The 27091-nt window shown below is 39.4% G+C and overlaps 1 protein-coding gene and 1 long non-coding RNA gene across 4 annotated transcripts in view; one reads left to right on the forward strand and one right to left on the reverse strand.

Annotated features, from left to right (window-relative positions):
* The first annotated feature begins 1031 nt into the window (after positions 1–1031).
* LOC111254997 (neuromedin-U receptor 2-like) overlaps positions 1032–27091 on the forward strand; it is a 51001-nt gene continuing 24941 nt past the window's right edge. Inside the window, exons 1-4 of one of the 2 annotated variants that reach the window (XM_022816560.2) lie at positions 1032–1260; positions 5819–5935; positions 16043–16181; positions 26046–26192. In XM_022816560.2, coding sequence (XP_022672295.1) covers positions 1032–1260; positions 5819–5935; positions 16043–16181; positions 26046–26192 — 632 coding nt within the window. The remainder of the gene's footprint in view (positions 1261–5818; positions 5936–16042; positions 16182–26045; positions 26193–27091) is intronic. The other variant, XM_022816563.2, reaches the window with a different exon arrangement.
* On the reverse strand, positions 1123–26143 carry LOC147754275 (uncharacterized). Of its 2 annotated transcripts, XR_015317960.1 has the most exons (6): positions 26009–26143; positions 25726–25762; positions 24522–24683; positions 24132–24384; positions 16805–16937; positions 1123–1257 (listed from the first exon to the last, which is right to left on the reverse strand). It is a non-coding gene; the product is annotated as an uncharacterized LOC147754275 (long non-coding RNA). The 2 variants fall into 2 exon arrangements; XR_015317959.1 differs by lacking the exons at positions 1123–1257; positions 16805–16937 and having other exon boundaries at positions 22394–24384; positions 26009–26119.

The raw sequence follows: 27091 nt of genomic DNA on the forward strand, positions 1-27091 counted from the left end.
ACAGAACAAGCGTTGCCGTCATCACTGGCGTAATTCAATGCCAAAATTACGTTTAGCTTAGAGCGATGTCAGTAACGCCATACTTCACAGGAAAGCAGGATAAATTATCGCGGTTATTATTGATATAGGTAATGAATATACGAAAGAAAGTTGCCACGGCTGACAAATTTTACCTTGAACATCTATAATACCCGCCAGGGCAGCATAATAAGAGTGTCTATAATGGAAAAAAAGATATTTAAACACTTTAGCTTATTTGAAGATATCAAAAAGATATTGCCTCTACATCTGCTGAACTCATCCAAATGCAGTGTAACAACCTGGATATGATTCATTTACCCTGCGAAGACCTTTCCGACGTTCGATAGCCCACGCGATAAACAAAAGCATAAATGTTTGAACTCCATTGTTTCATAGTATTGTTTAGCCATTCATACAGTTTTAACGGCTTATTATTCACACACACACACATAGTCCTACCTTGCTTCGATTTATATAGCACCAAAAGTGCGTACCAATTGATTTCCGCGCAAAAGTACCTAGGTCCATTTTGGATAAAATTCAGAAAGCCCGTTCTCTATGAAAAATAAGTAACAGAATTCTAGCGGCAGCAATATGTGCCGAAATGGACCTAAGCGTTTTGTCCGGGAAGCTTAAACTTGTTTGCGTTTGTTGTCGTTTTCGGCTACCTTCTGAGCGCTTCTGCATGATCTTTTCAAGATAATTTGCCAGACTGTTGGAGGCACTATATAGAATTCGATATCGTAAACGAACTTCGACTGCCACTCTCGGGAACAGTTCATATTTGTCTCCATTATATTACACGATACGTACGCTTCACCGCTCTCTAACTCAGCCTTACGTTTTTCTCCTATTCGACTTAATTGCAGAGTGACACGTGATCGATCGCTAGAAGACGAATAGTTTCAGTACAAGACACAACTCAATAACGCCGTGCTCGTACGCGAGCACAGCGGTAGCGTTGTGTCGAGACGAGGCTCGTCTCCAACGCAGCAGAGCTTAGTGATGTGATGTTTGGTGATCCGTCCAGTGAAATGGGCGGCGGCGGCGTCGATGGGGCGGATCTGGGTTCGCCGGCCAAGGGGACAAGCGGCAATGTAACTGCCCTCGGAGGTCTCGTAGCCCCCAAATTGGGTGACGACATCGATGCTTACCTTTTTACCGTTCTCGGACCGAGGGCTCTGCCACTCGCCTGGCTAATTCCTCTCACAGCTATCTACACGTTCATCTTTATCACTGGTGAGTTCGTGACAAAAAAAACATAATTAATGTCAAGCTCAGCCATAGTTTAAACAGAAAACATGGGTTCGTTAGTATGTACGTACATATTATCGATATATAGTAAAGTACAAACTCGGTACAAATCAATGTGTTCTGTACATCTAATGACAATTGGGTTGCAACAATTTTCCGCTACGTAACGTTCGCCGACATTAACGAGATTTGAAAGGATTCGTACTGGTGGTCAAGACGGAAGATTTGTAGTCGTAAAAGATATCAGAGATAGAGGAGTGCGTGCTCTGGACATTGCTGAACACTTATCGATGAACGACATTATTGCCCACAAGCAAAACACGGATGTTTCCGTTCAAACAAACTCTCACGGGCATTTGACCTATATTAAATGCTGGCTAAATATGGATCATCTCAAAAGGCGAAGGGTGTTTGTTTTCACGGGTAGCGCCATATAGTCCAGGTCATGTGATGGAATGCAAGCTCCAGCAATTTATCCTCGCGTTTACTTAAATACACTTGGACAAGGGGCAAGTTACGTTGCGCTAACCTTTTCGGATGTAAACTTTTTACGTCTCATTCGTGTGCCATGAACTTGCTAGTTTCTCACGACGCAAGGGTCGTTTCTTCTCTGTTTTTGCTAATTTCCATAGCAGTTGATATTATATCGATATATAAACTGGCCTATTTGCCTCGAATGATTAACTAAATTGTCGAAAATCAAGAGACGCAATATTAGCCTTCTAGAGGTTTTTTCTTTCTTTCATTCTTTTTTTTTTTTTTTGTTTTTTTTTTTGTTCGTTCCTCTACAGCGCAGTAAACAGCTAAATAAGGCTAGAACTCGACAGCCAGTTAGTTGGTGTGCTTGTACAATGTCTCTGCATATACATCGCGATGAATAAAGTTACTATACCGTCTAAGCGAATGTCGAAATTTTGGTCGATGTAAAAATGTCTTGGTAATGCTGGTAACGCTTTGAGAGAGAGCTCTTTAAACATCGACGCCTATCCTATATATATATATTATATTTTTTTTCTTACAAGATTGCAACAACATTGTAATGATTGCCCCTTCTAAAAATCATGCTTCTTTTTAACTTTTATCCGTCTTCTAAACCTGCGTTTCAGAAAACTTTTACCAGCAACTGCATCTTGTGATTTCCTCACTGGTCGTTTGAATGCTTTTGGGAAAAGATTCACATAGGTACTTTTATTTAATTATATCTATATACATTCCGATTCACAGAATCCCTTTATATATAAGCTTGTGTAACGTACAAGAGTGGAGGTAACGTAAAGAGCGATTACATAATATATAAACTTTAGTTTTCGCAGTGATATTTGGGCAAGCTTCTATACTGTTCAGGAACAAACAGATTCATCTGAACGATGAGACAGAATATGCTCAACTAGACAAAATCAATATATTGTTCTATTAAAAATCTGCCTATCTATTAAAAATTCTAAATAAAAACTCTATATTTTTTATTAATTAATTATGTGACAAATTGCTACTTTCAAAAAGCTCGAAAATGACTCGTACATCGAGCAAATGATCGACAATGGCATTCACTTAACACACGGCCCTATTGTCATACATACATACATACATACATACATACATACGTACGTACGTATATGATATATAACAAATATATGGGTCAATTGATTGTCCCTCCCATAGTATGGTACAATCTAGCTTTCATTGCCAAAAGTCAAAATACGCGACGTTAACATTATAGCTGTACGACCAAAGTTTACTCAGTCCGAACATGGTCTTTTGTTATTTATATCCTGATCGCCTTTAATATGCTCCATTTTAGTCAACAATTGTTGAAGGCATTCTGTTCCACTGGGTCTACTTGAGCAGCCGGTAGTTTTATGGCCGAGACCTTTTTTCAGCTTAACAAGCTTCAGTGGTTTCAAACTACAATACATTTTTTTTTTACGTTTACCTTCTACTATATCAGTTTCAGCTCTGTTTGTGTAGTTTATAAATCACTCGAAGAAAATTTCGATTTCTCTAGACTGAAATAAGCTAACGCCTTGTTTTTATTGGTAAGCCTTTATCAAGGCATGTTAACTCGTGCACTGGTAAAGCTACGAGAATCGTTGGAGAATGCTGAAATTATCATCATTAGTGAAATTATGTCTTAATTTAGGAGCATTGGATTGGGTGAGCGTCAATTTTTCACACTTCTAAGTTGGTTGTTAGCTTTCTGAAGTAGATGACTGAGATAGACACACATGTGCTCCAGATGCGTTTTTTCAAAAGGCTGAAACACATATTAACAAAAATTTCGTCTACCTTACGAATCCATTTCACGATTGAGAGCAGCATCCAATTTCGGCCCTTTCGAATCAATTGAACGGTGACCAAAAGCGTACGAGCTCGACAAATCGCAAAAACTTCGTTGTTTTTTAATCAGCTGTTTTCCCCGTAATCGAAATTACGTTTATGTATCACTTGTATTCCACACTCTTTGGTCACACAATTTATATTTAAAAAGTTGCTCAAGAAGATAGTATACATTGGTTTTTGACGCGTCACATCCCTCTATTGTTGTTGGTATTGCATTTTCTCATTCAGTGTTCATTTCCAACACGGTCAGAGCTGGGTCAAAACGCAAAAAAAAAAAGCAAAAACGCGGCCTTTGAGTAAAAAATTATTACATAAAGTATGAGCGGGCTTCATTTAAGGTGCTTTCAAGACGTTGCGGTTACGTGTAGACAGCTCGTTGACTGCTGCGTCGCCATAATGGTGACGATTGGCCTAAAGAACGTGTGTCTAGGACACACTTCAGTCCTTACATACGATTTCGTACTGATAGGAATTCATAGTGCGGCAGTTCGTCGTAGTCGAGGTCGATCGTTGAATCGGTGGCATGCGGAACTATACTCTGGCATGGTTTCGTTATAGTTTGTAGTAGGTAAATGCCACTCACGGCTGCTTGGCGAGAATGGTCCATTGTGCGACATGCGAAAAATTAGGCTATATCTACACCTTTCAGGGAACGGTAATTTCTCGCGTTGGGCATTTTTGCGCTCAATGAAATGCAAGCATACGCATAAACCAGTCGTATAAATTGCTCAGTAACGTCAGAAAGCTCTGGCCAATTTCTGACCGGTAGCTCTATGACTATTTATAGCTTGTACTACGACACCATGATGGAAGCCTAGGGAACACATGCTAATAAATGACGTCTGTGCAGATGATTTACTAGCAATCGCCCGCTGACCCGCTTGCCTCCTATGTTAGTTTGGGACTTTGGGACAATGAAACGATTTCATTTTAGCTCAACTTAGGGGGGTATTATGAAGGTCTTGGGCTCACTTAGTCACTGTATAATTGCATGACTCATAAAATACTACATGTACAATAGAAACGGTCTTGTTCGTTGTTAGGTTAAATTCGAAAATTTCGATGTCCCACTGTTCTCCTTTATGGGCCGCCCGGGTCGGGTTCTCAGCGGCAAATGAATTAACGTTTTACTCCACGCCAAGTAAGTTCTATCGCTCGAATAATCGTCACTTTGTAGTAGTACTAAATTAGTAGCGTTAGAACGTCTTTCTTTAGTGAATATCACAGTTTCACTTACTGAATTTATGCTAACTTAATGCACACGTGTGTCTGTTGCGAAATTTACTATAATAAAATCTCAGTAAAACCGTATGTGTTCCCATACTATCTAAACCTCGCCGAGTGTCTATCTGATATATATATATATATAGATATTTATAGATACGATTATTTTGGTTTCCATAAGAAAGTGTTTACGTCTTTTTTACATTTATCGCTAGTTGATATATGACTATACATATTCAGGTATACGTACTTGATATATATGAGTTTGTTGTATGAATTTATTTTTGTTTGCCGGCTGAGAGCAGTATTTAGAATTCGTAGATTCGATTGAAGTCCTGTTATACAGGTCGACGACCCAGGAATTCGGGTTAATTCGTGTGTACGAGCTGGTTATTTAATTTCGTTAGTTCATATAGTGTATAGTGAAATGGCGTTATTTCGAAATTGCTCGGAACGTTTGCTGTTTTTGGGAAACTGAGCTATAGACGGGTGTTGCAATGTCTCTCATATCGCCAAGACTCCAGTGGGTGCATTGAGGCTACACGAGCAGTCGAAGACGCCTGAGTTGAAATCAAAAATGAGGTCACTATCATTTGGACCCTCTATTGAGATGCTACATGTACATCACTGGGCATTCGCTAAGCAAACGAGCATCCAGCCGTCCGATTCATGTTCGCTACCCTACCGTTATTTCACCATCATCATCTCTATGAATTTAGCCTTACGTTGTTGTGTTGCTTTTTGAAAATCCCAATCAAAAATTCTTCAAGAGGATAAGGATCGGACGTCTAATGAATTACACCTCAGTGTTGAATCGTTCGGTAAGAAGAAGTACGCTCTTTTCGAAAATGCGGTTCGTACGCTTCGTCTCCGAGCGTCGTCTCTCATGGCTACCGTTACTAACAGAAATAATAACAAGAATGATAGTGATGATTTTTAGATTAGAAATAATCGAGTCGGGATGATTGTGATATTCCAGGTATCGTTGGCAACGTATGCACGTGTATGGTAATTGCGTTGAATACGTACATGCAGACAGCTACGAACTGTTATCTATTCAACTTGGCCATCGCAGATATGCTCACACTACTATGTGGTACGTGGCTTGTTTTCTACTTGTCGCTCAGTTATGATTTGCTTTACCCTTAGAGCTAGTCGAGGGAACAATAGACTACGAACGTAAATACCGCCTATTGCTCCCGTCGACCTTATGCTACAGTAGGCTCCCTTTTCGGCGGCGGACTCTGTGCAAAGCTGGCAACGATTGTACAAGGCTGATACGCGTCCTTACAACTGTTGGCAAAGCTGTCCGCGCTTTACGACGGGTTCGATAAGATCATACGATTTCCTCATAGATTGCTACTTCATCTTTGCGCTTTTTTCTGTAATGGGAAAATTGGCTTTCTATACTGGAAACCGTTCCTTTGGCCAAGTGAGACTCTAGAATTTTTCCAGTTGCTTCAGTTCTAAATGTCAGCTATCTACGCAGCTGCATTTGACCAACAGGAACATAATCAAATGATTGACCTTAGCATATTTGAGAATCGTCGACATGTTTGCCCATCGCGGCCGAAGCCTTTCATACGGTGTAACGTAATACTACATTCCGTACAGGCTAACGTGGTAGCGTCATTGCTTGATTACTAGGCGTGCGAGTTCAGCTTCGAATACTTTTCCCTTCACATAATACTCATCTTCGAGTGAAGATATTTTGGTCATCGATTGAAGACAGTACAACTGGCTATCATATTGATGTCAAGCCCGTAGGCTTTGTTCCGGTATAGAGAATAATAAATACTTTACTCTGACAAACATCTGATCTCTGTGTGAAACGCATACCACGGTCACTCTGTACGTTTCCGACAAGCTTCTATTTGGTACACCATTTTTAGAGTTATCCACCCAACCAATTTACCACCCCGTTTACTCACCCCACCGTGCACTGTCTGGGCTTCTGGGAGCGCGACGTATAAATGGTGAATGTTGAAATTTCACTGTAATTTACTAAAGAAGAATTTCATCTGGTAAAGGTCTGCGAAAAAAAAAGTGAAAAGTTAGCCAATATCTATAGTCTCGAAATGTTTATGGAAAATTGAACATTCAACGATTATCGTAGACGTAACAATCCGATGTAGCTCGTAGTTACGTGGATAATGATGACTGGTTAGCTTCTGGCGGTCACCCCTCTCATAATAATTATTATATAATAATATTATATAATAATTATTATATAAAAGTAATCCCCAATCGTCTCAAGTGTCTCTCGAGATATTTCATCTGTTTTGGTTTTAATAAGCGCCAGGAGGCAGTTCATTAAAATAGCATTGTAATAAAGTGATAAGAGCAAAACATGTACTGATATTTTACTGTATTGCTATATGGTACCCTTTATAGACGTTTGTAGATGTTTAGAACTTTCCCTTTGAAGAGTCGTTGACTTTACGAGTTCGAGCGCGTTCAGATCAAATGTACGGCTGAAGGCTCCTTTTGACACTGGAATAAGACTTCTCAGGGTTATCCGAAAACGGTCAAAAATAAATCCTGACAAATGCTTTGGCTGAACCGAACATAATACGGTCTTTTTTGAAAGGCAAATTTCTGCGCGGAAGCGGACGAAGCTTATCAGTAATAGGGGTCTCTTTATTGTACGTTCCTCTAAAAAAAGCAGGTTCTATTCGTCAACTGTATAGGTGAACGGGATCTCCGGTTAGAATAGGGAAAAAAAAAGGAAAAGTCTTTTTTAACTTACAAATAGTGGCTGAAAAAATTAGAGATAGAGGGCTCAAATTCCGTTGTGCGGTGCCGTAGCGTGGCAACATGTATTAAACACGGAGGGCTCTTAATTTATATTTAATTAACAATATTACGACTCTAATAGTAGAAACTTATGCACGCAGACACTCCGCTCTTTAAAACTAATCTATCGATGACGTCCTAGCGCTGGACGTCCTGTAAGGTTTGTAATATAGCATTTAAAGCTAGGTTCGTTAGTGTTGAATAGAAAGAAAACCTACGAGTCATATAGGAAAGCTATGTGGATGTGGTTCGAGGTTTCCCCGTTTTGCTGCACGGCTGATGCTATGACCTGGAACGTTTTGGGTAAATGCAGCACTTCAAAGAAATAATTTTGTGCCGATTATCATTTTTTAAAATCTGTATATCGCATGAGTGTTAGCCTTCCTAATAGCTATCTGGATGAAAGACCTATTGCGAACTGGTAGACGCGTTCTTTGTAAATGATTTTCTCATAATAAGACAAAAATATAGTGGAACCTCTATGGACGTAGTCATCTGATTTAGCAGACGTGCCGTAATCGTATTTATACCTAATTTTAAGTAAAGTACATCTTTTTTACGACCCAGAATGACTTTCTCTAAAATTGTTTACGCTTGCCCTGTCTAATATTATAACTGGAAAAAGATTCTGTCAACAATTAATTTGGTGCAGTTCATCTATTTCTAGTTAAACCCCTCTGTCTCCCCTAGAGATAGCGGGCTAACGACAGATCTTCGTTAAATTTACAATACAATGAGTACGGTCACTGGGGATCACACGTGATGACGGCGGTCGACATTATTAACAGGGGCCATTTTTTTAGCGCGAAATGCCACGACTTCGCCTGCTTAACGGCAGTACAGAACGTACATTCCAAAACAGCCATTAACTGGCAAAAATGATAAAATTTAATTTCGTAAAAAGTAGGAGTAAATCATTACATTGTTAGCTCAAACCGTCAAAGTAGCGTCTGCGGGGTCGTTTATCTCATTAATCGCGCATGTGCGATAAAAGTTACGCGCAGTGTTTCGTCGTCATGGCCGTAAATAATGTACGTTGAACGCAAACAACGCGACGTGAAAGGCTTCCGAACGCTTGTTAAGGTACGTTTGACCCATTTCAATACTAGCCACTTGATGCCATACGAACATTTTGATTATATAATAGATAAACGCTTTGCGAAATGGCCTTAGTTTATATAAAGGTCTTTTCATCTGTGTAACGTGACAAGGGAGAACCATATATGGTGAAAATATTCAAGTTACTCGAATGCTTTCGAAATGAAAACCACAAGCGAGTTTATGCGCTCGTTCCTATTGTCATGATAGCCCAGCCCGACGAGCTTAGTCCCCGGCGTAAATCGAAAACGACGTTCGCCAAATGCCCTTGCAGGGCATACGGCCCCTTGCCTACCTCGATCCATTCCGCATAACTTCACCTAGTTCAGTGTCAGTCACAAAAATCAGTTTATGTATACAATGTTTCAGGTCATGAACTATATTCGGGATCGTTTTACACCCTCTGTTCGTTACATGAGCCCACAGAAAAAGATAGAGATAACTTAGGTCACAAAATCAATCGATCAAACAACGAGGTTTCAAGTAAATTGATTGTGTTCTGTGCAGTATCGTAAGCTGTTCATGCAGTCCGTAACCCCTGCTGGCCTAATTTTGTTTGCGACAGTGCATTAGCCTTTAAACACCGTGATCGATCGTCTAATTTTCCGTTCGCCAAATGTCGCCTCGATCGTGTAAACACGCCCTGGACATTACAGTAGTAAATTTCTTATTCCATTAGCAAGTTTTTATGGTAAACAATCGTTGCTGTAAATTGCAGTTGTATCTAACTACATCGCGCTAGACACTCTGCTTGCCATTGCTTATTTACCTGCATAGTCAATAAACGGAATGGACCGTAGACCTTCAGCCCGTACTATATATAGGGTGTTCGATCTGGTTGTTCATATCTAGACTCTGCCCCTCGACTATTATCGATGATGCTATTGGACGCGTGGGTCCATTATATACCGGAACTAGACAACAGAATGAAGGTAAAAACAGCAACAACAATAAAAATATAACTGTCTTTGCTAATCCTACTTAAACATTAAATGTTTGCTATCAAAGCCAAATCTACGCTTCTATATATATATATATATATATATATATATCATTGATCTTCTAGAAAAAGGGAAGCTTAAACTGGCCGGTTATAGTGCAATATATTGCAAATACTGTTTTTCTCTAGTTATTGTGTGCTTTAGAGTTTATTAGCATGCTTACGGTCGTTTATGGACAGGGGTTCTATAAGGTAAAAATGACATATTATCGATGGCCATTGATTTACATCTCATAGTTTCCCCAGCTAGACACACTCCGAACGCCTTTTCTTACGAGGACGTTTACGCACTGAGACCATTGGGTGTAGATTCAAGTAACGCTAGCAGTGACGTGTGTAACGATCGCCAGGTTTTGTGGGATGACATTGTTGCGTCCAAGCTTCACGAACATGAAATTTCTTTTGCGATCGCAGGAGCACCAGGGAAGGGGTGGGCTTATTTTGCCGAACAATGCCCCACTGGCAGGCGATGCAGAATAAATAATACAACTTCTCCAACGGTCCTCGTCCTACACGCTCGTTTCCTATTTTGCCTTTTTTCACTGCGCACACCCGTGGTAATGATACAGGCAATATCTGTTCGAAGGCTCCATCAGAGGCAGATCCTATTCTCTATCCCTTTGCGACAGGCACATTTACTAATAACATCCTAGCCGATTTAAACGGGGCCTCCCACAACATCCCATACTAACAACGCCTTATCCTATGACACAACTGCATTTCGATGTTCCCAACGGGCATAATGGTCCCTGCATCTAAATACAGAATTTAAAATTAGCTCAACAATATGTAATCGCAAAAAAAAAAAACAATTATTAGAACTAACAATGTAATGCTACTATAATATAATAAAACCTTGAAAAATAATATATGAAGCAATTGAAGAACTGGCTGTTCTATTGCTCTTCAGGCTAACGTGTCCCCGACATCATCCCTGCACGATTTCATACAAGTTCACCCTAAAGATAGCTTCATGCCTCAGAACATCTCAGAGCTTGCATGCGAGTGTTTTCAATACGTAATTTCTGATACCTAACGTATTAGATTTAGTAGCGGCTAGATACGCATGTCAACCTTCTACTTTAAGCGGGCATCGAAAACGTACTGAAGAATTGTCCTCGGTCATTCATCGTAGCGAGACGCCCATCCGCCCCTTGCGAAGGCTAATTTAGGCCCGATTGAAGCCTCACCATTTTGTGAAATCAAGCAAGAGGATAAATCAAGGCTATGCATCAACGACAGTAGAGACATTCGATTTGTCTATACGACAACTGACATGTACGTCTGTCCGGCCGTTATCTAGCTTTTGTGGCCTGCTTAGCCTGCCAGGATCCGCCATCGTATTAACGGCCACCCCATGAGCATGTACCCAAATAGGACGTACGCTTAAAGTACAAAGAGTTGAAAAGGTCAAAGGTATTTCGTATGTCATCTTTTCGTTACGGTAAATATGTGATGGAGATGGCAGATTGGTGCTAACTTTCACCGTGGCGGCCTCTGTACAGCTGCAATATAGTAAACCACGGTGACTATCGGTTTTGGCTATGATAAAAACGTATATGGCATGGATACAATGGAATTACGTGGTACCGTCGCGGTGGATATCTTTGAATTTGAATACGTACAATTAGCGCTTGGTCTACGCAGATGCTTAGTGTTGCGTCTCAGCAGTTTGCCTGCGGCGGTAACTGTTGCCGGTAGCGTTTCTTTGCTTCGATTACCCACTGCTGACGCAGTTACGCGTGTCTGAACAGAACAAGTTTTTACATTAGCGCTAGTTGTGTGGAAAAGTTACCACTTTAAAGTATCAATATTAGATCTGAGGAATGTTTACTATTACGGAAAGAAACCTGCCATATGTGTTGATATAATTCATATCTATAATAAAAGCAATTTGTATTAGTTTTTTTCATTTATCTGATAAAGGCTTAACTAGAATATATGGAATGAAGTACTTGACATTCTGAGGAAGGGGTGGTAGCATAAATAATAATAATATATAATCATAATAGCCGTATCGTGAGTGGTAATTCTTCATTGGCCACATAACGGAAAGGAAACAAAAGCATTTGCAATGTGCAGCACGTGCGCCTAATGTCTATATGCATTAACCCGAGTTACCAGCATTTTCAATGACAAATTGGCCTGTAAATGAACTTACATTCTCAGAAGTAAGCGTCCGATATTTTCATGACGTAGTTGGTGGCCTTACACCCTTGCAGTTGTAGGCGGACCTGACAGATAGCCCCAGTCACTGAGGATTCAGTAACTGTCAGGCAGATGTATGTGTGTTCATACATTTCATCCTGGTCACAGGCTAAGGGGCAATCTAAATCGATGCACGTAGCAGGTAGGAGCTTACTTGTAGGACCGGTCCTCACCTGATACATATATCGATTTTATACATGGTGAAAATTTTCCGCCTTATTCCAGTCAGGACAGAGGAATAACAACTGGTCGGCCAATTTGTCGACTCGCATAATGCTCTATTCAGGCGCCATTTGACCTTGGATTAGGTAAATTCACCTATCGAAATAACATATAATCCTAAATATATAGAAGACATAATGAAGCACTTCATTAACCACTGTTAATATAACGTGTAGTAAATAAAACAGCGTGTGCGATCATCAATATGCCAAGTAGACGATACTGATTAGCTATATTGCTTCAATAATTTACTCACTGGCGAGTGCCAGTCTGCTTACGATAGCCGGGCGTCTTACAGGAGAGATGACAGCAGCTGTGGCGTATCGCACGATGAACTTTTGGTCCTTCTACGTGCCGTCGGCTATCGCAGGAGTCTCCTAGATGACTGAATCCAGGACAGTCGTCTTGTTGTCGTACACCCTGATACATTGACGATATGCTACAATCATACTCAAATCGAATCTCTTTTTTCTTGAGCTCTCATACAAGGGGTCATGTATCATACAATCGAGTACGAGTATACAGAAACGGTCGCTTCACTCTGTTAGTTGCTTTATAGCTACATATTTCCACATAAATATCAGCCCGTATGAAACGGTGAGACAGAAGGCGGTAGGTGTATCTGCAGACAGGTCAGGGGACCTTCGGAATGCTGATACGTTTGTAGTTCTCTTCAGAAGACGCTTGCTAAAAGAACCTGCATAGTCATCTCAGACACGGGCCGGCCTTAAGCAATGTAAAGATTTATTAAAAATGAAAACGACTAATGCTAATTAATACAAGCTCATCGGCGTAGCGAAAAGTATTTGCTTGTCGGCAGCCCTTCCTGATCGTGGCAGGTAAATCATCACGGCAATCAGAGGGCACGGAACGCTGCAATGGATTCGGTGCAGTGTTTCGTGCCGGATAACGTGCAGCTGCAGTAGCTTGGCTAGGAGGTTCGAACTATGTTATGCCATTCACTGTGGTTTGATTCTTTCATTGTATGCCCCCGATAAATTCGAGGAAATTCCGCGGGGCACCTATCCTATTAGGTTTATATAGGATAGCTATTTGAATAACCGTATCGAACGGTGCTTCGAAATCGTCAGGCAAAATGACTGCATAGTATAGTTATACGTGAAGCTCGTACTTGCTGCGAACCGATAAAGGCGACAATTATATTGTTCGTGAGGTGTGTCAATAGTAGTCTGTAAATTAAAGCATTGGGCAGCTGATCCGCGAACGGCAACGCCAACCGGAGAAAAGCTTTTTTTTCAGTATGTCACCCTGGTCTCAGCTACATCCATAGGGCTGTTTTTGCCAAATTTTCGACTGATTATCAATTTTCGTTTTTGATCTTCCAGAAGAAGAATATGTATCTGGCGTCAATGCGACCTGATGATGTCACGCGGATGGGTTCTCAATAATGATATCTTGTCTGTGCCTTGATTACTTTGAATTGTACACACTGATACATCATTATTAGCGCATGAAAGAGTATTTATTTTCCCGAATAATATATTACTATACTATCTATATCGGGTTGCTGTGCATGTACATGGTTAAATTTGTTGACCTGAATGATCCTTTTCTGTCGTGAAGAATGAAGAGAGAGTACGGTTAAGCACCTTAGATTTTTCTCTTTCACATCACCAGTGGATCACGGTGCAGAAGTGGTCGTTCTTGTTTTTTGAGATCGTTGTCGTTCGTGCAATTATTTACGTCTCCAACGGCTGTTCGGCAGCGTTTCCATTGCATTTAAAGTAATTTATTAGAAAAAAAAAAAAGCTTCTTCTACAGTGAAGCGCTCAAGGTCTCAGATGCAAGCCCTGCAGGCCGTACACCAAACAAACAGGTTATCGACCTTTCGTCCGTATGCTCAAATACATTCACCGTTCATTAGAGTCCCATTGACCTTCACATGTTCTTTTTTGTTTTAATTGTTTTCAGTATTCAATGATTTCATGAATAGTACCTTTGTATTTATAGAAATAATAAATCGGAGTATAGATATACTCCGATTCGGACTTTAGATATAAAGTCCGAATTTCATATAAAATTTGATCGTATAGACAAAGACAACACAAAAGCAGGTAAAGGGCTTCATGGCGGTATTGCGGTTTCAGCGATAAGGAAAAATAGGAAAAAACTAACATTTGAACAATTTAATATATATATATATATATATATATAGGTTACTGTGCATCAATCTCAACATTATCAGGTATGAACTCGCAGTGGAATCCCTTTACTTCAATCGATTCAGTCAGATATAATCAGGCGATCCTTCGTTGCTTATCAAGCCAAAAAGAAACAAAACTTAATGATACGCCCAATTCTACGTCGAAACTCATACGAAGACATGAACACACGTGGCGTATGCCTCCAAGCCAGGATCAATAAAACGAGAAGATCAATATGGCGTCAGAGTGAGCCAAAGCAACAGAAGGCTTATAATACCGCAGTAGTTTCTGGCTGATTCTTGCCCGGTCGAAGCAATCATTACCAGACTAATGCGGAATAGTGCAGGGCGCGTGAAAAGCTCTAGTGCTTCTGGCAAACGCTCACTTCGTTCGCCTCACTCGAACCTCATTCTAGTTGTTAGATGTCCTATAAAGCGATGAACCTCGAAAGACAAAATTTATTATCAGCATGAGCCGGGCCAAGAAATAAATAAGGATAGTGTGATAGTTGCATGATAATAAGACAAGACAAATATATCTACATATAAATGTTTTTTGCTTCTATGTCCACAGGATATTGTCTACTATATCAGGAAAAAACTGGTAATCGGCCAAGTAAAAGAAGATTGCTTTCTAATTCTATAGCAGGAATCACAGTTATCGGATCGATGAGTCACGAAGTATCTTTTATTATTTTTCACTAACGCCTTTGGATATTTCTACTATGTTAACCAGTCCTCGGAATTATCTGTGCAATATAGCATCAAGAACTTGATTCTATTTAAATGTGAAGTTGGGGTAGGTTTTAATGGATTTATTTAGCTTTTTCTTTGACAAACCAATAGGCCTTGGTTACTATTTCTCTCTGCTTAAATTTGAACCAGCGGTAGCTACATGTTTATGGTTAGCATGACCACGTACTTAGAGAACCACATCTTAGATCCCTCAACGACACCGCCCCATAACTAAAAATTTCGAAGTTCTTAAATGATTTCGGACTCAGATATCGGGGTGCGCATTATTAACAGATCGCACGCAGGATTCTAGCTAGTATAAACAATTAGACAACAGGAAAAGAATGCAAGTGTAGGCCTAATATTCGAACCAGCTATTAAGATAGTCCTTAGTCAGGAGGCCATGTAGGTGAAGAGGCATAAAAATAAGTCATATCTAGCAATGTAACATTAATAGATAAATGAACGGTTTTTAGTTTGATTTTGGTGAGAAAGTATCATGACTTAAACTGACCATGGGCTAAGTTGTGCAATTGACAAACCGGGAAAAATGCATGTAGGTACAACGGCGCCTTGTCCGCTATTATTTTACTTTACGGTGGTAGTTAAATGCCATTAAATTATACATACTGGTATTAACTGGAGCACCCGATCCACCTTGATAACGGGTATCGATCTAAGTGGGAGCGCTTGAAATACATTAGACATTTTTCGAGATAGGTTTACGCAACGAATCTTTCTGTAATTGCATCACATTTTCCCCAACGTTATTGCGACCTATTAACCGCTCGCAGGCACCTTAAAAGGTTACATTTTTAAAATGCGATCAAATATATGCATGCTAGGCGGAAACCTACTTGCATGACGGTATTTTTATTTTTAAAATTTTGTTTAGCATTCAAAGGGCGCCACGGTCCTGATCGTGTCGATGCGCGTCGACTTATTCATCAGATCATGTGTTTTGGTGTTTGTTTTTACAACGATGCCGATGGAACTTTACACGTTTTGGCACCAATATCCCTGGCAGCTGGGAAATACAATGTGCGATCTACGTGCTTTGGTGACTGAGGCAACAGCGTACGCCTCCATCCTTACGATAGTCACTTTCAGTTTAGAAAGGTTTGTACTTCGATTAGTCTGAACAGTATTTTCTCTATTAGAAATAAAGGCACTCATCGCGTGATTCAGCGAACGCTGTATCAACCACAGGGGCTTCTTCAAGGTCAGATATGCCCGGTTTATACGCCTTTTACTTGTGGGGTCCATACACAAAAACTATACAAGCATTATCGTGCTGGGTCATAACAGTTATTCTGTTGAGAAGAAACAATATGACAGATATTTTCACATGAAGATGGCAAAAGCTGCTTCTATTAATACGTCCTTGCAATTCTGAAGTCCTGGTAAAGACACAAGACACTATCAGAGGCGATCTGATTATCATAGTGGTCTCGTGAGCGCCGATCGCCTGATGAGCTTTGCTTGACGTTTGAAAAACTTTTAATTAAGTTGTTTTAACTGTATTATCTCGTTGCTGCAAAAATGAATAAATTCGATAATAAAAAAAAACTTTGTGCAAAAGTCGCCTGCTCATATCGCCCCAACGTCAGTTGCTTGGGCCTGGAACCTGTTTTCCATTGGAAACTAGAGTCAGACACGGCATGCGACCCTTGTTTTTACTTTTGTTTTAAAGAAATAAAAAAAAAATAGCGATTTCTACAAAAGCCTTATGCATATCATACCATTTACATGCGCGCAGAATGTACGTGGTAGACTTCACTTTGAAATGAAGTTACCAGAGCAATGCCACAACAAGTGCACGACGCCAGGTGCCGACAGAAAGCTTGTCTATGCACGTATGTATCATTAGGTTACCTGGAAACAGGGAAGGTATAGGAAGATATCTAATTTAAACGCTTGATCAGAGGGGCTTTTAGAAGCCTCGGCGTGTGCATGGTAGGTCATAATATAATCAAGAGAAAATAAATATGTCTAGCCGATAGCCATATTGATCGCCGGAAAGTTAATGAGACTGGAAAATTTCACTTGCTTTTATGAATAGTTACATTAGCTTTTGATATGTTGAATGGATTAAAACAGAAGACGTATTAGAGTCTATAAATTGGGAAATGATCAATAACCCATCTATGTGAACCCGACATGATTCACACTTAGCGGATCTTCTGAAGAAACGAGACAAGCATCCCTGAATGAACCCCTGACAGCTTCCAGCTGTCATATTTATTGCGCTGATCACAGCAACCAATAACTTCGTACTTGCAGACTGAAGTCTCTCGTGTGCATTAATCAGCAAATTATAAAGTTTGCTCCTACATTGCTCAGACGTCTAAAGGCTACGACCTGAGTTTTCTTCTTGTTAAATACTACTTTAATCACCGGGAGCCAGCTTGAGGAACTTCAATGTCTCCTCGGATGTCTGAATGAAACAGCCTCCGCGGACGGGCCAACGAATTTGAACGCTAGCCCCCCAGAATAAGTGCTGGCTATTGCCTTCATTCCATATATCTGTTCTATATTTACTGAACTCATAAATTTAAGAGCTTTCATGAATTACAGACCATGGCTGGCCGAGAGGAGGACTACGTGGTATCTCCTCTCAAGTATTGTCAATGGTCTGAAGACAAAAACAGTCTAAATGAAATATACAAATTTTAGTTATTTTAAATTACGTGGGAGTATACCTGTCCTAACACTATCAGGCACACCTCGCTGAAAAGTATTTTTCCCAGAAGCGCTGCAAAATATTTTTATTATTCCGTAATGGTTAGAAGCGAGTCTATTTCGAGTGGCCTTAAAACAGCACAATTTGAAGGCCTCCTTTTTTTTGAACTTGAACTGATCTCTTCAGAGTCACTGGCCGTCGACCCCGTATTTTTGTCATTTATGTTGCTATCTTTCATAATTTCATTAAAAATGAAAAGCACCTTGAGTGGTCTGTAATGATACGAATTAGCCATAATATCTGACTTGAGTATCATCAGGAAAACGCAATCGTCTACAAGGGTACTTTTCTGGTTTAATTTACAATACACGCGAGTGGTTGGTAGCCTTCATCCACTATATAACATGTGTCCCACAACTATTGAGACCTGAAGAAGAATTGCCAACAGTTAAAAATAATAGCACATCAACCCATTTAACGCAAAGAAAGGTATACCTTGTAGCGGCAGGCAAGACCATAAACCTTCTCACACTGCCCAGATTAACATTCCCTCTAGGACGAAAAGAACGACGCCATTTGCGAAGCATGTATTTAACGTAAAAACGACTTTCTCAGGCTTTGAGAGTGATTACCGGTCAGCTTTGGGACGTAGAGCAATGAGTCTCTGCATTGAAGACAACCAATGTTTTCTACAGAAAGCATTCCAAAACAGTCTGGCTTGTTCGCCTTCTGTTGCTTATTTATGCCGAAACCGGTTTTGGCCTCTACGGATTCTATGGTGTCCGACGCTTGGGCCCTACCTGTGTTTCAGACAGATGTAACAACTTACCATCTGAGGATCAATTACCGATAAACTTCACAATCAAATAAGTACGATCATTGCAAACCAAAGTCGGCCTACACATGCAAAAAGGCCTACATGATAAGTCAAAAAATACATGGCTAAAAATCGACGCACGGATAGTCTTGCAGTAAGTTTGACGGTACCACAATAAATAGTTGAGAGCACGATTATTAAAACCAGATCCTCTATAGTTGTCCAACTTTACTTAATAATATAACACTATATATATATATATATATATAATCTTTTTTAACGCTATCGGTCATTCTTATTGCGCGAACAAGTATTCAAAATTATCTCTTCGGTATAACATTAGCAGATTGCCTTTATTAAAAGGTCCAGCCGAGATAGATCTGCCAGATTTATCTGGGCCTTTGTCCAACGGGCGTATAGAACGACATGGTTATCATTTGCTAACTTTGTTGGAAAGAACCAGCGATGGCCACATGCTCATTACTCAGTATAGTAACGCACTCAAAGAGATCTACCTTAACCAACAGCACCAGCCGTCCCCACCATATTTTAGCCTGAAGGGTACAGTTGAGACGGCTTTTACGTAAGCATTTGCTTGTTACTATATTTTGCCAACATCTGAAGGCTATTCGAACACTGCTCACTATTTCGCAATAGAAATCCTAGCCTGCGGGGTAGATGGGTTGAAAGAAAGATTTCTTTATATATATATAGCATAAACATGTATGTAATTATTACTACATTGAAAACACAAGTTAGTTCACGCGGATCTCTAACAAGACGGCAAGCATATCACAAATGAAAATCTTCGTACTGCCGACACGTATACATATATAAATAATAATAATAATAACAGTAAAAATAATCATACGAAGAAGAATACACATATTCCAGTAGTCGATAAGAACTCATTTATGCACTTACCTTAAAAGTTAGGAATTATAAAAAAAAAAAAAAAAAAACAAGAAACACTAACAGAATTGTTTAATCGCACGGTCAACTCATTAACATTAGATGAATTCATTTGTCTTTTGTGTTAGCTTTTTCATTGTCTCAATATTCGGTCACGCAACCACTATAAGCTTCCAGTGACTGCACGCGTATCACTGGGGTAGAAAGGTGCAATACCATTGCTATTTCAAACGAGGTAGTTTTACATACGCATATATACATAGAGTGGAACAAAAATTTCTCAACAATTTAAGAGATTGTATATATACTGAAATTTTCAGCACATGCTACAGAATTTCATACGAACAAAGTATAACAAAAAAGCTTAGATTTACACGCTACACTTTATATACCCATATATATATATATATATATGTATGTATATATAAGTGTGTATGTGAAACGAAGAGTTCTACCTTTTTTCGTTTAAAAAAAAGGTGACCGGGCGACGTAACAACGTTAAAAAGTGAAAAATGAATAGTGGCAGAGGCATGCTATCGGAGACAAAAGGATATGTAGGTAAAGAGATTCGTTTGCCAATGAATGAGGCGTATCTGTCTTTGTGGCCCACATGACACGGCGTTACGACACACTGTTTCGGAGGCAGGCGACGGGATGGGCCTAGAAGGAGGAGCTTACGAAACCCGGGACGAGGAGACGCAGAAACAGATAGAGTAAATGGAAAAATAAAATACACGCATGACGACCGAGCGTGGCGATAGGCGGACTGGGTCTGATAAGCGATTACCGTGTCCCATCTACAGTACAATATAACTCATCGATATTCCGCTCTAGCCTGCGTAGTGTCTATGTGCCAATATAATAATAATAATAATAAAGAATATTGCTGGTGACAATGGCTGTAATGCTACAGCGGCATTGACGAAGGCTACGATAGATGCAAAAGGACTGACGACGTTTTTCGTTGACGTCACAGAAACAGCAGCAGCAGCAGCAGATTTCTTCGCTTTGGCTTATCCTAATAAAGGTCGTTGTGGTTAGTATGATTTAAACAGCGATAAAACGGTAAGTGCGCGAACAAAATTCTGTGCAGCTTATGTGTGCGTGAGTAACTAGCAGATTGAATATCGATCTATGCAACCCTTAAGGTTTTAAATAGTAGAAACCTGCTTTCCGCCTGACGTAAACCTATACTCTTGAAACTAGAGCGCCGCCTTTTAGCAGAATCAATGAACGAGTATGCGGCATATGCTTGAAAAGTTAACGGCACAAGTCTGAATAGAAGAAGATAATACATAGTGAAATTGTGCGACTCATAGGTTTCGATAGTTAGCTTACGGCTTTGAACGTTTTCTTCAATCAATACTTGAAGATAGATGATCTCTGAATAATAGAATCGGCTCGCTCAGTGGTTAACAGTATATCACACTACACTAAATCGTCTGAAGCCCACGAGTCGTTTACCTGTTCTTCTCGATAAAACAAGGCAGATCTTGAAACAATTTCCAAAGCCACCTTTGTATATATCTTCTGTCCCCCTGAGAACCGGCAAAAAGCAATAGTTTCATTGGGCTATCTCCGCAAAGCCACTGATACATTCGTATCCTTCCAGTGTATTAATTAACATAAAAACATCCTCTTTATTTATTGGGAAATCAACCGGTTTGACACGCTGAAGTGAATCTGGTAAGAGCAAATATGTGTGTCGAACGAATGCTGATTTTATGAGACCACAACTAAACGAAAATCTCAGGGTTTAAAGAAAATGGTATCTAGGATTCATCTTGCATGATTGCCTGTATTTACATACTGATATAGAACTTGTACTATGATTTACAGAGCGTTATGCTGTTTTACATGTTCTTAGTACAACATCAATGTGCCTAATGAACACAGGTTCATTTCGATACCTCGCTATGTATGATAAGAGGTGGATCTACAGCCTGTACGGGGTGTACATGTGTAATTTTTTGAATGGATGGACCTGATCACATCGTGCTAATAGAGTGTCAAGCTCGACTCCTTTAAGAGACAACCTGCGAAGTTCACCCGCCGCACCTGTCTGTTAGAGATCCTATACTCGTCAGAGAGTGTCAACTGTTCTGCGTCGTAGAACAGAGACATCAGGTCGCTGAAACGATGCTATCTTGCTTGGTAGATGGGGTGAAACCCGTAAACGAAGTGTATTTGCGATTTTTCAAGGCTTGATTCGTCAGCTGACCTTTATAATGGTATTATGATTGAAGGAAGAAATTTGACGAAATCTTTCAATTTCAGGCAAATTATGGGCAGAACATCTGAATACTCCAGCCTAAATAAGTGTCAATGTGGCTGGCTAGAACGAGTTCATATGGCATACGTGTTATATATATATGCATGTACATATATATACATATATATATATATATATATGTATATATATATATATATATATATATATATATATCGTAATGAAGAGCTAATAAATTGCGGTACCTGCATTTTTTGCACTGCGGTACCTGTTCCGAAAAAACTCATTGCAAATTCAAATCAAAACGAGCTGCTTGTCTGCCGATGCGGTAACATGGTTAATACCAAGTTCTAACTATCCCACATGGCGCAGTTACAGATAGAATTTGATTAATATGTATAGACTACGTATTTGTCTAGACAAGCGATTTGCCTCGTGAATAATTTCCTTAAGCTAGAAACTATGCAGTGTACGCTCGCGTAACTAGAAACGGTCAGTTCCGTTCTTACACACCGAGTGCTTTCGAGGGCATAAGGAGCTGATACGACCTGTTTTTTTCTAGTGTATGCCTTGTTTAAATAGGCTGCTCCTATCAAAAGTATTAGGTATCAGAGCTTATTAAGGGTAAAAATTTGTCCTTCATAACTTCAAAGCATGCCTGAGCCAGTGAAAAAAATTATTTTCAGCGGTTAAATCATTGATAACATTAATGAACCTCATTTTGAGTGTCTTCTTCTTTTTTGTACAAACAGCTCTGTATATGTAACTAGCATATATGTATTACTAGCGCGTATGAGACAATACTAGACAAACACTGTTAGTGTTTGAGAGGAACTACTCCTTAGAGCAAGCCAGAAAGACCCATTGGATTGGGCGAAATCGGCAAAAAATTAACTGTTTTTTAGAAATAACTTGTTGCTTCATAATGGCTAGTTAAGAAACCCAGCTAATAGTTTGCAGGTGTTCTTTGTTTTATCGAAGCTAGCTGCATAAGGTAGTTAGCCATAGAGCTCAGTCTCTCTCTTGAGGTCATTTAACAAAAACATTTCAATAGATTCGATGCATGTTTATCATTCTTACAATTACAAAAATAAATTAAGTAAGAACGAGAGATTCGAATTTTAAATAAGGAAGTAGTCTTCGAGTAGAAATTAGAAAAACCAGTGTACATTCTAGCTTATGCTTTAGCACTTATTAAAGTTATTGAATCTGTGGGTCCTGTAAGCGCCATTTAAACTCCGCATGAAAAACGTATTGAATAAAGCATTCCAACTATCAGGTATTAGTTACGCGGTTGAGCTCTGAGCCTGAGGCAAACCAGGTGCTGGCTTTGTATCGTATTTATCGCCCAGGGAAAGAACAATTATTACGGATGAGTTTAATCGAAATTCGCAAAATTAGCAATGGATCCATTCAGCTTTTTCTAAACGTGTGTGTATCCTTAATCTTCGTCATAGCGCTCAGTCAGGCACCATAAAACGCCGTTAAATATTCTAACATTCGTGATTCAATATCTTAGCATATCTATTAATTTTGTCTGGATAATTTCATTTTTTTCAGTAGTGCTATGGATAATAAATGGTTATCACGTGACATTTTTATGCTGACAGTGTTTTTTTACTGTATTTTTTAGTTTTTTTTTTCTCTCTCTACGTAAACTCAAATTGAACCATAGTATAATGGCTATATACAAGAAAGAGAATCATCCACACTCTGTGTCATATTTTGCCTTACACCTAAGTTCAAAACTAACTTATAAATTCTCGCATTCTCGCTTTTTACCTTCATTCATTGTAAACCCCTGCCTTAATACTACAAATATTTATAGAACCTGAATAAAATCCTAGATGTATGTATATAGCTGAGTATATTTGAGTTGATGGTTCCTATCATACAGGCAACGGTGGAATGTACTTAGGGCTCGTATTTAACATGTAAACCCCGACGGAGCTCATACATCTGTATAGACAACTAGGGCCACTAATTTACTATTAGTGTTCTTGAAAAATAGCAATCCCAGGGTCCAATGAAAGCATCGCCAGTAGAAATAACAGTTAGATTATTAATTTGTTTAACAGTTAGATGCTGTCAACTGCTGCGGCGAGTTGTTTTTAAACGAGCACAAAAAAATGTCAGATTATGACCTTGGCCTCGTAAACGCAAGCGTTTCCAGTCTCCTAATCGCAACCTCTGGTTATGTCACCCCGTTCTCCTTCAACTATGGTACTAAGTGTTTAAGTAAAGTCTATAAATTCCACTGTATTATTTGGACGACGTCGCCTAATCGTACAAAAGTTTCGAACACACAAGGTACCCATTTATACGCATTATATATATAATCTGGCCCCGATATAGCAATGATTCCAAGTGTACGCCATAGAAAGGGTAAAAGATCACCGGTGCAAGGAGGCTTACGAGTACGCATACTTGAATATTTCGTTGAATCTTCGATCTTTACTATGTTTACATGCTCAGATTAGCTTCCACGAGCAGTGGCGTGCTATATCAGCTCTGTCACAAGGATGCAGTACAGCACTGACTAACATGAATGAGTAGACCAGCGTGTCTTTCTGTTCTTATAATCCTGCTCCATATCCGGATGCATATCCGAACTTCGCCTCGGTAGACCGTCGTCGACCTATACACAGAATCGCCGTTGAACGCGTGTACCTTGCCTGGACTACTCAGTAGAAACAACAAAAAAAAAACTACAGATATAGAGCTAAGCAATCAACTAGCCACAGACCGTCCTTCCACAGAGAATCTCCCAGCTAAAAGGATAAGACCGCACAAATCCAAAATAGAAAATTGGATTACCTCTGTTTGGTTATCATCACCTATCATCGCCGGAGTCTTCGATGGTGTACATTCCTAAAGCTATGTCTGCGTTGCGGCTTAGTACCAGTGATAACAGGTACCTGGACGTTCGGCGACAGCCACTCACTCGCGCTTATAACTCGTAACTTATACCATTTTTGCCTGTAGCGGTAAAATTATAAAAAAATCAGAAGTCCTAACTTCCTGCTTTGTAATTCTTAGGACAGATTTGTTGAATTTAACAGAACTTGTCAGCTGAATAATAAGCTTGCTTTTTCCTTAGACGTTCCTAACAGTGATTAAGACACTTCTGGCTAAATTTTAATGAGACCTACGTTTTCGGATGAATCTTGTTCTTTTTTTTTTTCTTTTTACCAAACGTAAAGTACTTAACTAGTATTGAATTTTTAGGCTGCATATAAAAAGGACTAGGATACTATACGAGCATATTGTATGAGTAGTTCAACATAGCTATATGCCTTATTAGGGGCTAACTTGAAATCGAATTCGGTTGTCTCTCGAAACGTGTTTTTCGGTGGCTTTACTACTAAGCGTTGCGCACAGTTTGCATCGGTAAGGTTCTATGTGTTTTCACCTTATCTATAATTTTCCAGTACCATTTCTCGATAAAGATTACAGTGAATAAAGTGAAGCGCCGTTTTTTTAGAATATTGCCGAGCGGATGCAATTTATTCTTAGAACGCTTTGGATTGACTCTTAGCGTCTAGGAGACGCGTTAGCAAGCAGCCTTTATACAACTGCCTACCTAACCTAGCAACTGACCTAGGCCGTTCGGACTTCTAACTTCCAGACACATTGTGCTGTCTCATTTTAACGTGGAATCATTTTCATGAGAAAAGCTATTCGCAGCTTCACCTTAACACGCTTCACTCTACGGCTACCAGGCCGTCTGGTTACCCTTTTTCAGCTATCCTGCACGATTTCAGTAATTATGAATGGCTACAGAGAAAATTATGGATATAAATAGCTGTGTAAGGTTCCTACTTAAAGTGTTTCAAATCAGATCTGAAACGAGTCGCTTATTAGATGGTAATTGCGATGTTTTATAATGGGCCAAGGGTCAAGCAAAAACGCTCATTTGACCATCGAGAGAAATCTACAGTGCTTCTTAAGGAATTACCTGCATGACTGAGCACATACTTTACTAGGTTTACGAAATATAACTTCGCTAATTGTAACTTACCAGCTAGCTGTACTTGTCGCAGGATGTAAGTGGGCACCTGTATAACATAATGAAAAAAAAGAACATGCGATAACACAAGGTGCGTCAATTTCAATCGATCTACGAATCATAACCCAACACCAAAATAGCTTGAAGCACATCCTGATACTGAAATAAAATTGCTAATGTTTAATATTAACTTCTTGGTGTATCATTGTCTTGTTAAAGTTATATAACATACGTGATTGATATTCACTTAGTTGGATAAAGGCACGAAGTTTAAAATTCAGCTATAGATACAAACTTAAGAAAGTAATCTGTTTTTCTGTTCCGTACAACAGGTACATGGCAATATGTCATCCAATGCGTCAGCCAACAAAATCGAAAATTACACGTGCCGTCTGGAATATTATCGTCATCTGGATCCTTTCAATTCTCGCCGCTTCTCCATACACGTTCTTCATGCAAGTTAACTATCTAACATACGAGTACGTACGACATCGAATGATACACGTCCAGTGGGCAGACAAGACGGATTGTGGGTCTCAGGACGTTTTTCTCTGACTTGAACGCAATATGTATCGCGCAATTTTCGCCATGTTTAAGACCGAAACTTCAAAAACCTTATTATAGATAACTTTCCAACAACATAATATATATACGATTTGGGGGATTGTCATTCGTGATGGCTTGATGTCCTAGTTTAGCATTTAAAGCTGGGTGTTAAATGGACATTTTTGTGAAACCTACGTAATCTGCGCGGAACTAACGACTACTAACTAACGGCTACCAGAAAGCAGTTGGCGGTGCAGGCAATAGAATACAGAGCAACTGAGACGATTTTACTGGAGATCGATTTTCCCTAGAAATTTCCACAGGGGGGCATTTTTCTTTTTCTTATAATTTCTATGTATTATTTATATTAGGTCTAATTAATATATTAGGTCGTTTAATATAACTTAAACTAAAAAATATATATAGAAAATTCGAAGTTTTCACAGTTCACATATTTTTATTTTCAGTCGAAGTATACACTATTATTATCTATGACTTACTGCCAAACCAGGACCCATGAAGCCGGATTGCATATACAGTAGAGCCTCAAACAGACACTATAGGCTTTCGCAGCTGTGCATTTGCTTGAGGATTATGTCCCGCCAGTTAATTTGCATCCATCCGTATGATATTTCTGCAACCGTTATAGATCTATACATTTTTTTTTTATCACAATTTGCAGTTTAATGTAAGAGCGGCTCACCGTTGTAACGTGAAAGCAAAGCGTCTATACGTATCTGTTTTCGATCCTCGATCAAATCATACAGTGCCCATTTGACCTTTTCTTAATTTTATTAATTTAACTGGGGTAAACAAGTACGGTGTTTTTGTT

This window comes from Varroa destructor, unplaced genomic scaffold (assembly GCF_002443255.2).
Source record: "Varroa destructor unplaced genomic scaffold, Vdes_3.0 BEIS01000007.1, whole genome shotgun sequence".
Classification (NCBI taxonomy): Eukaryota; Metazoa; Arthropoda; class Arachnida; order Mesostigmata; family Varroidae; genus Varroa; species Varroa destructor.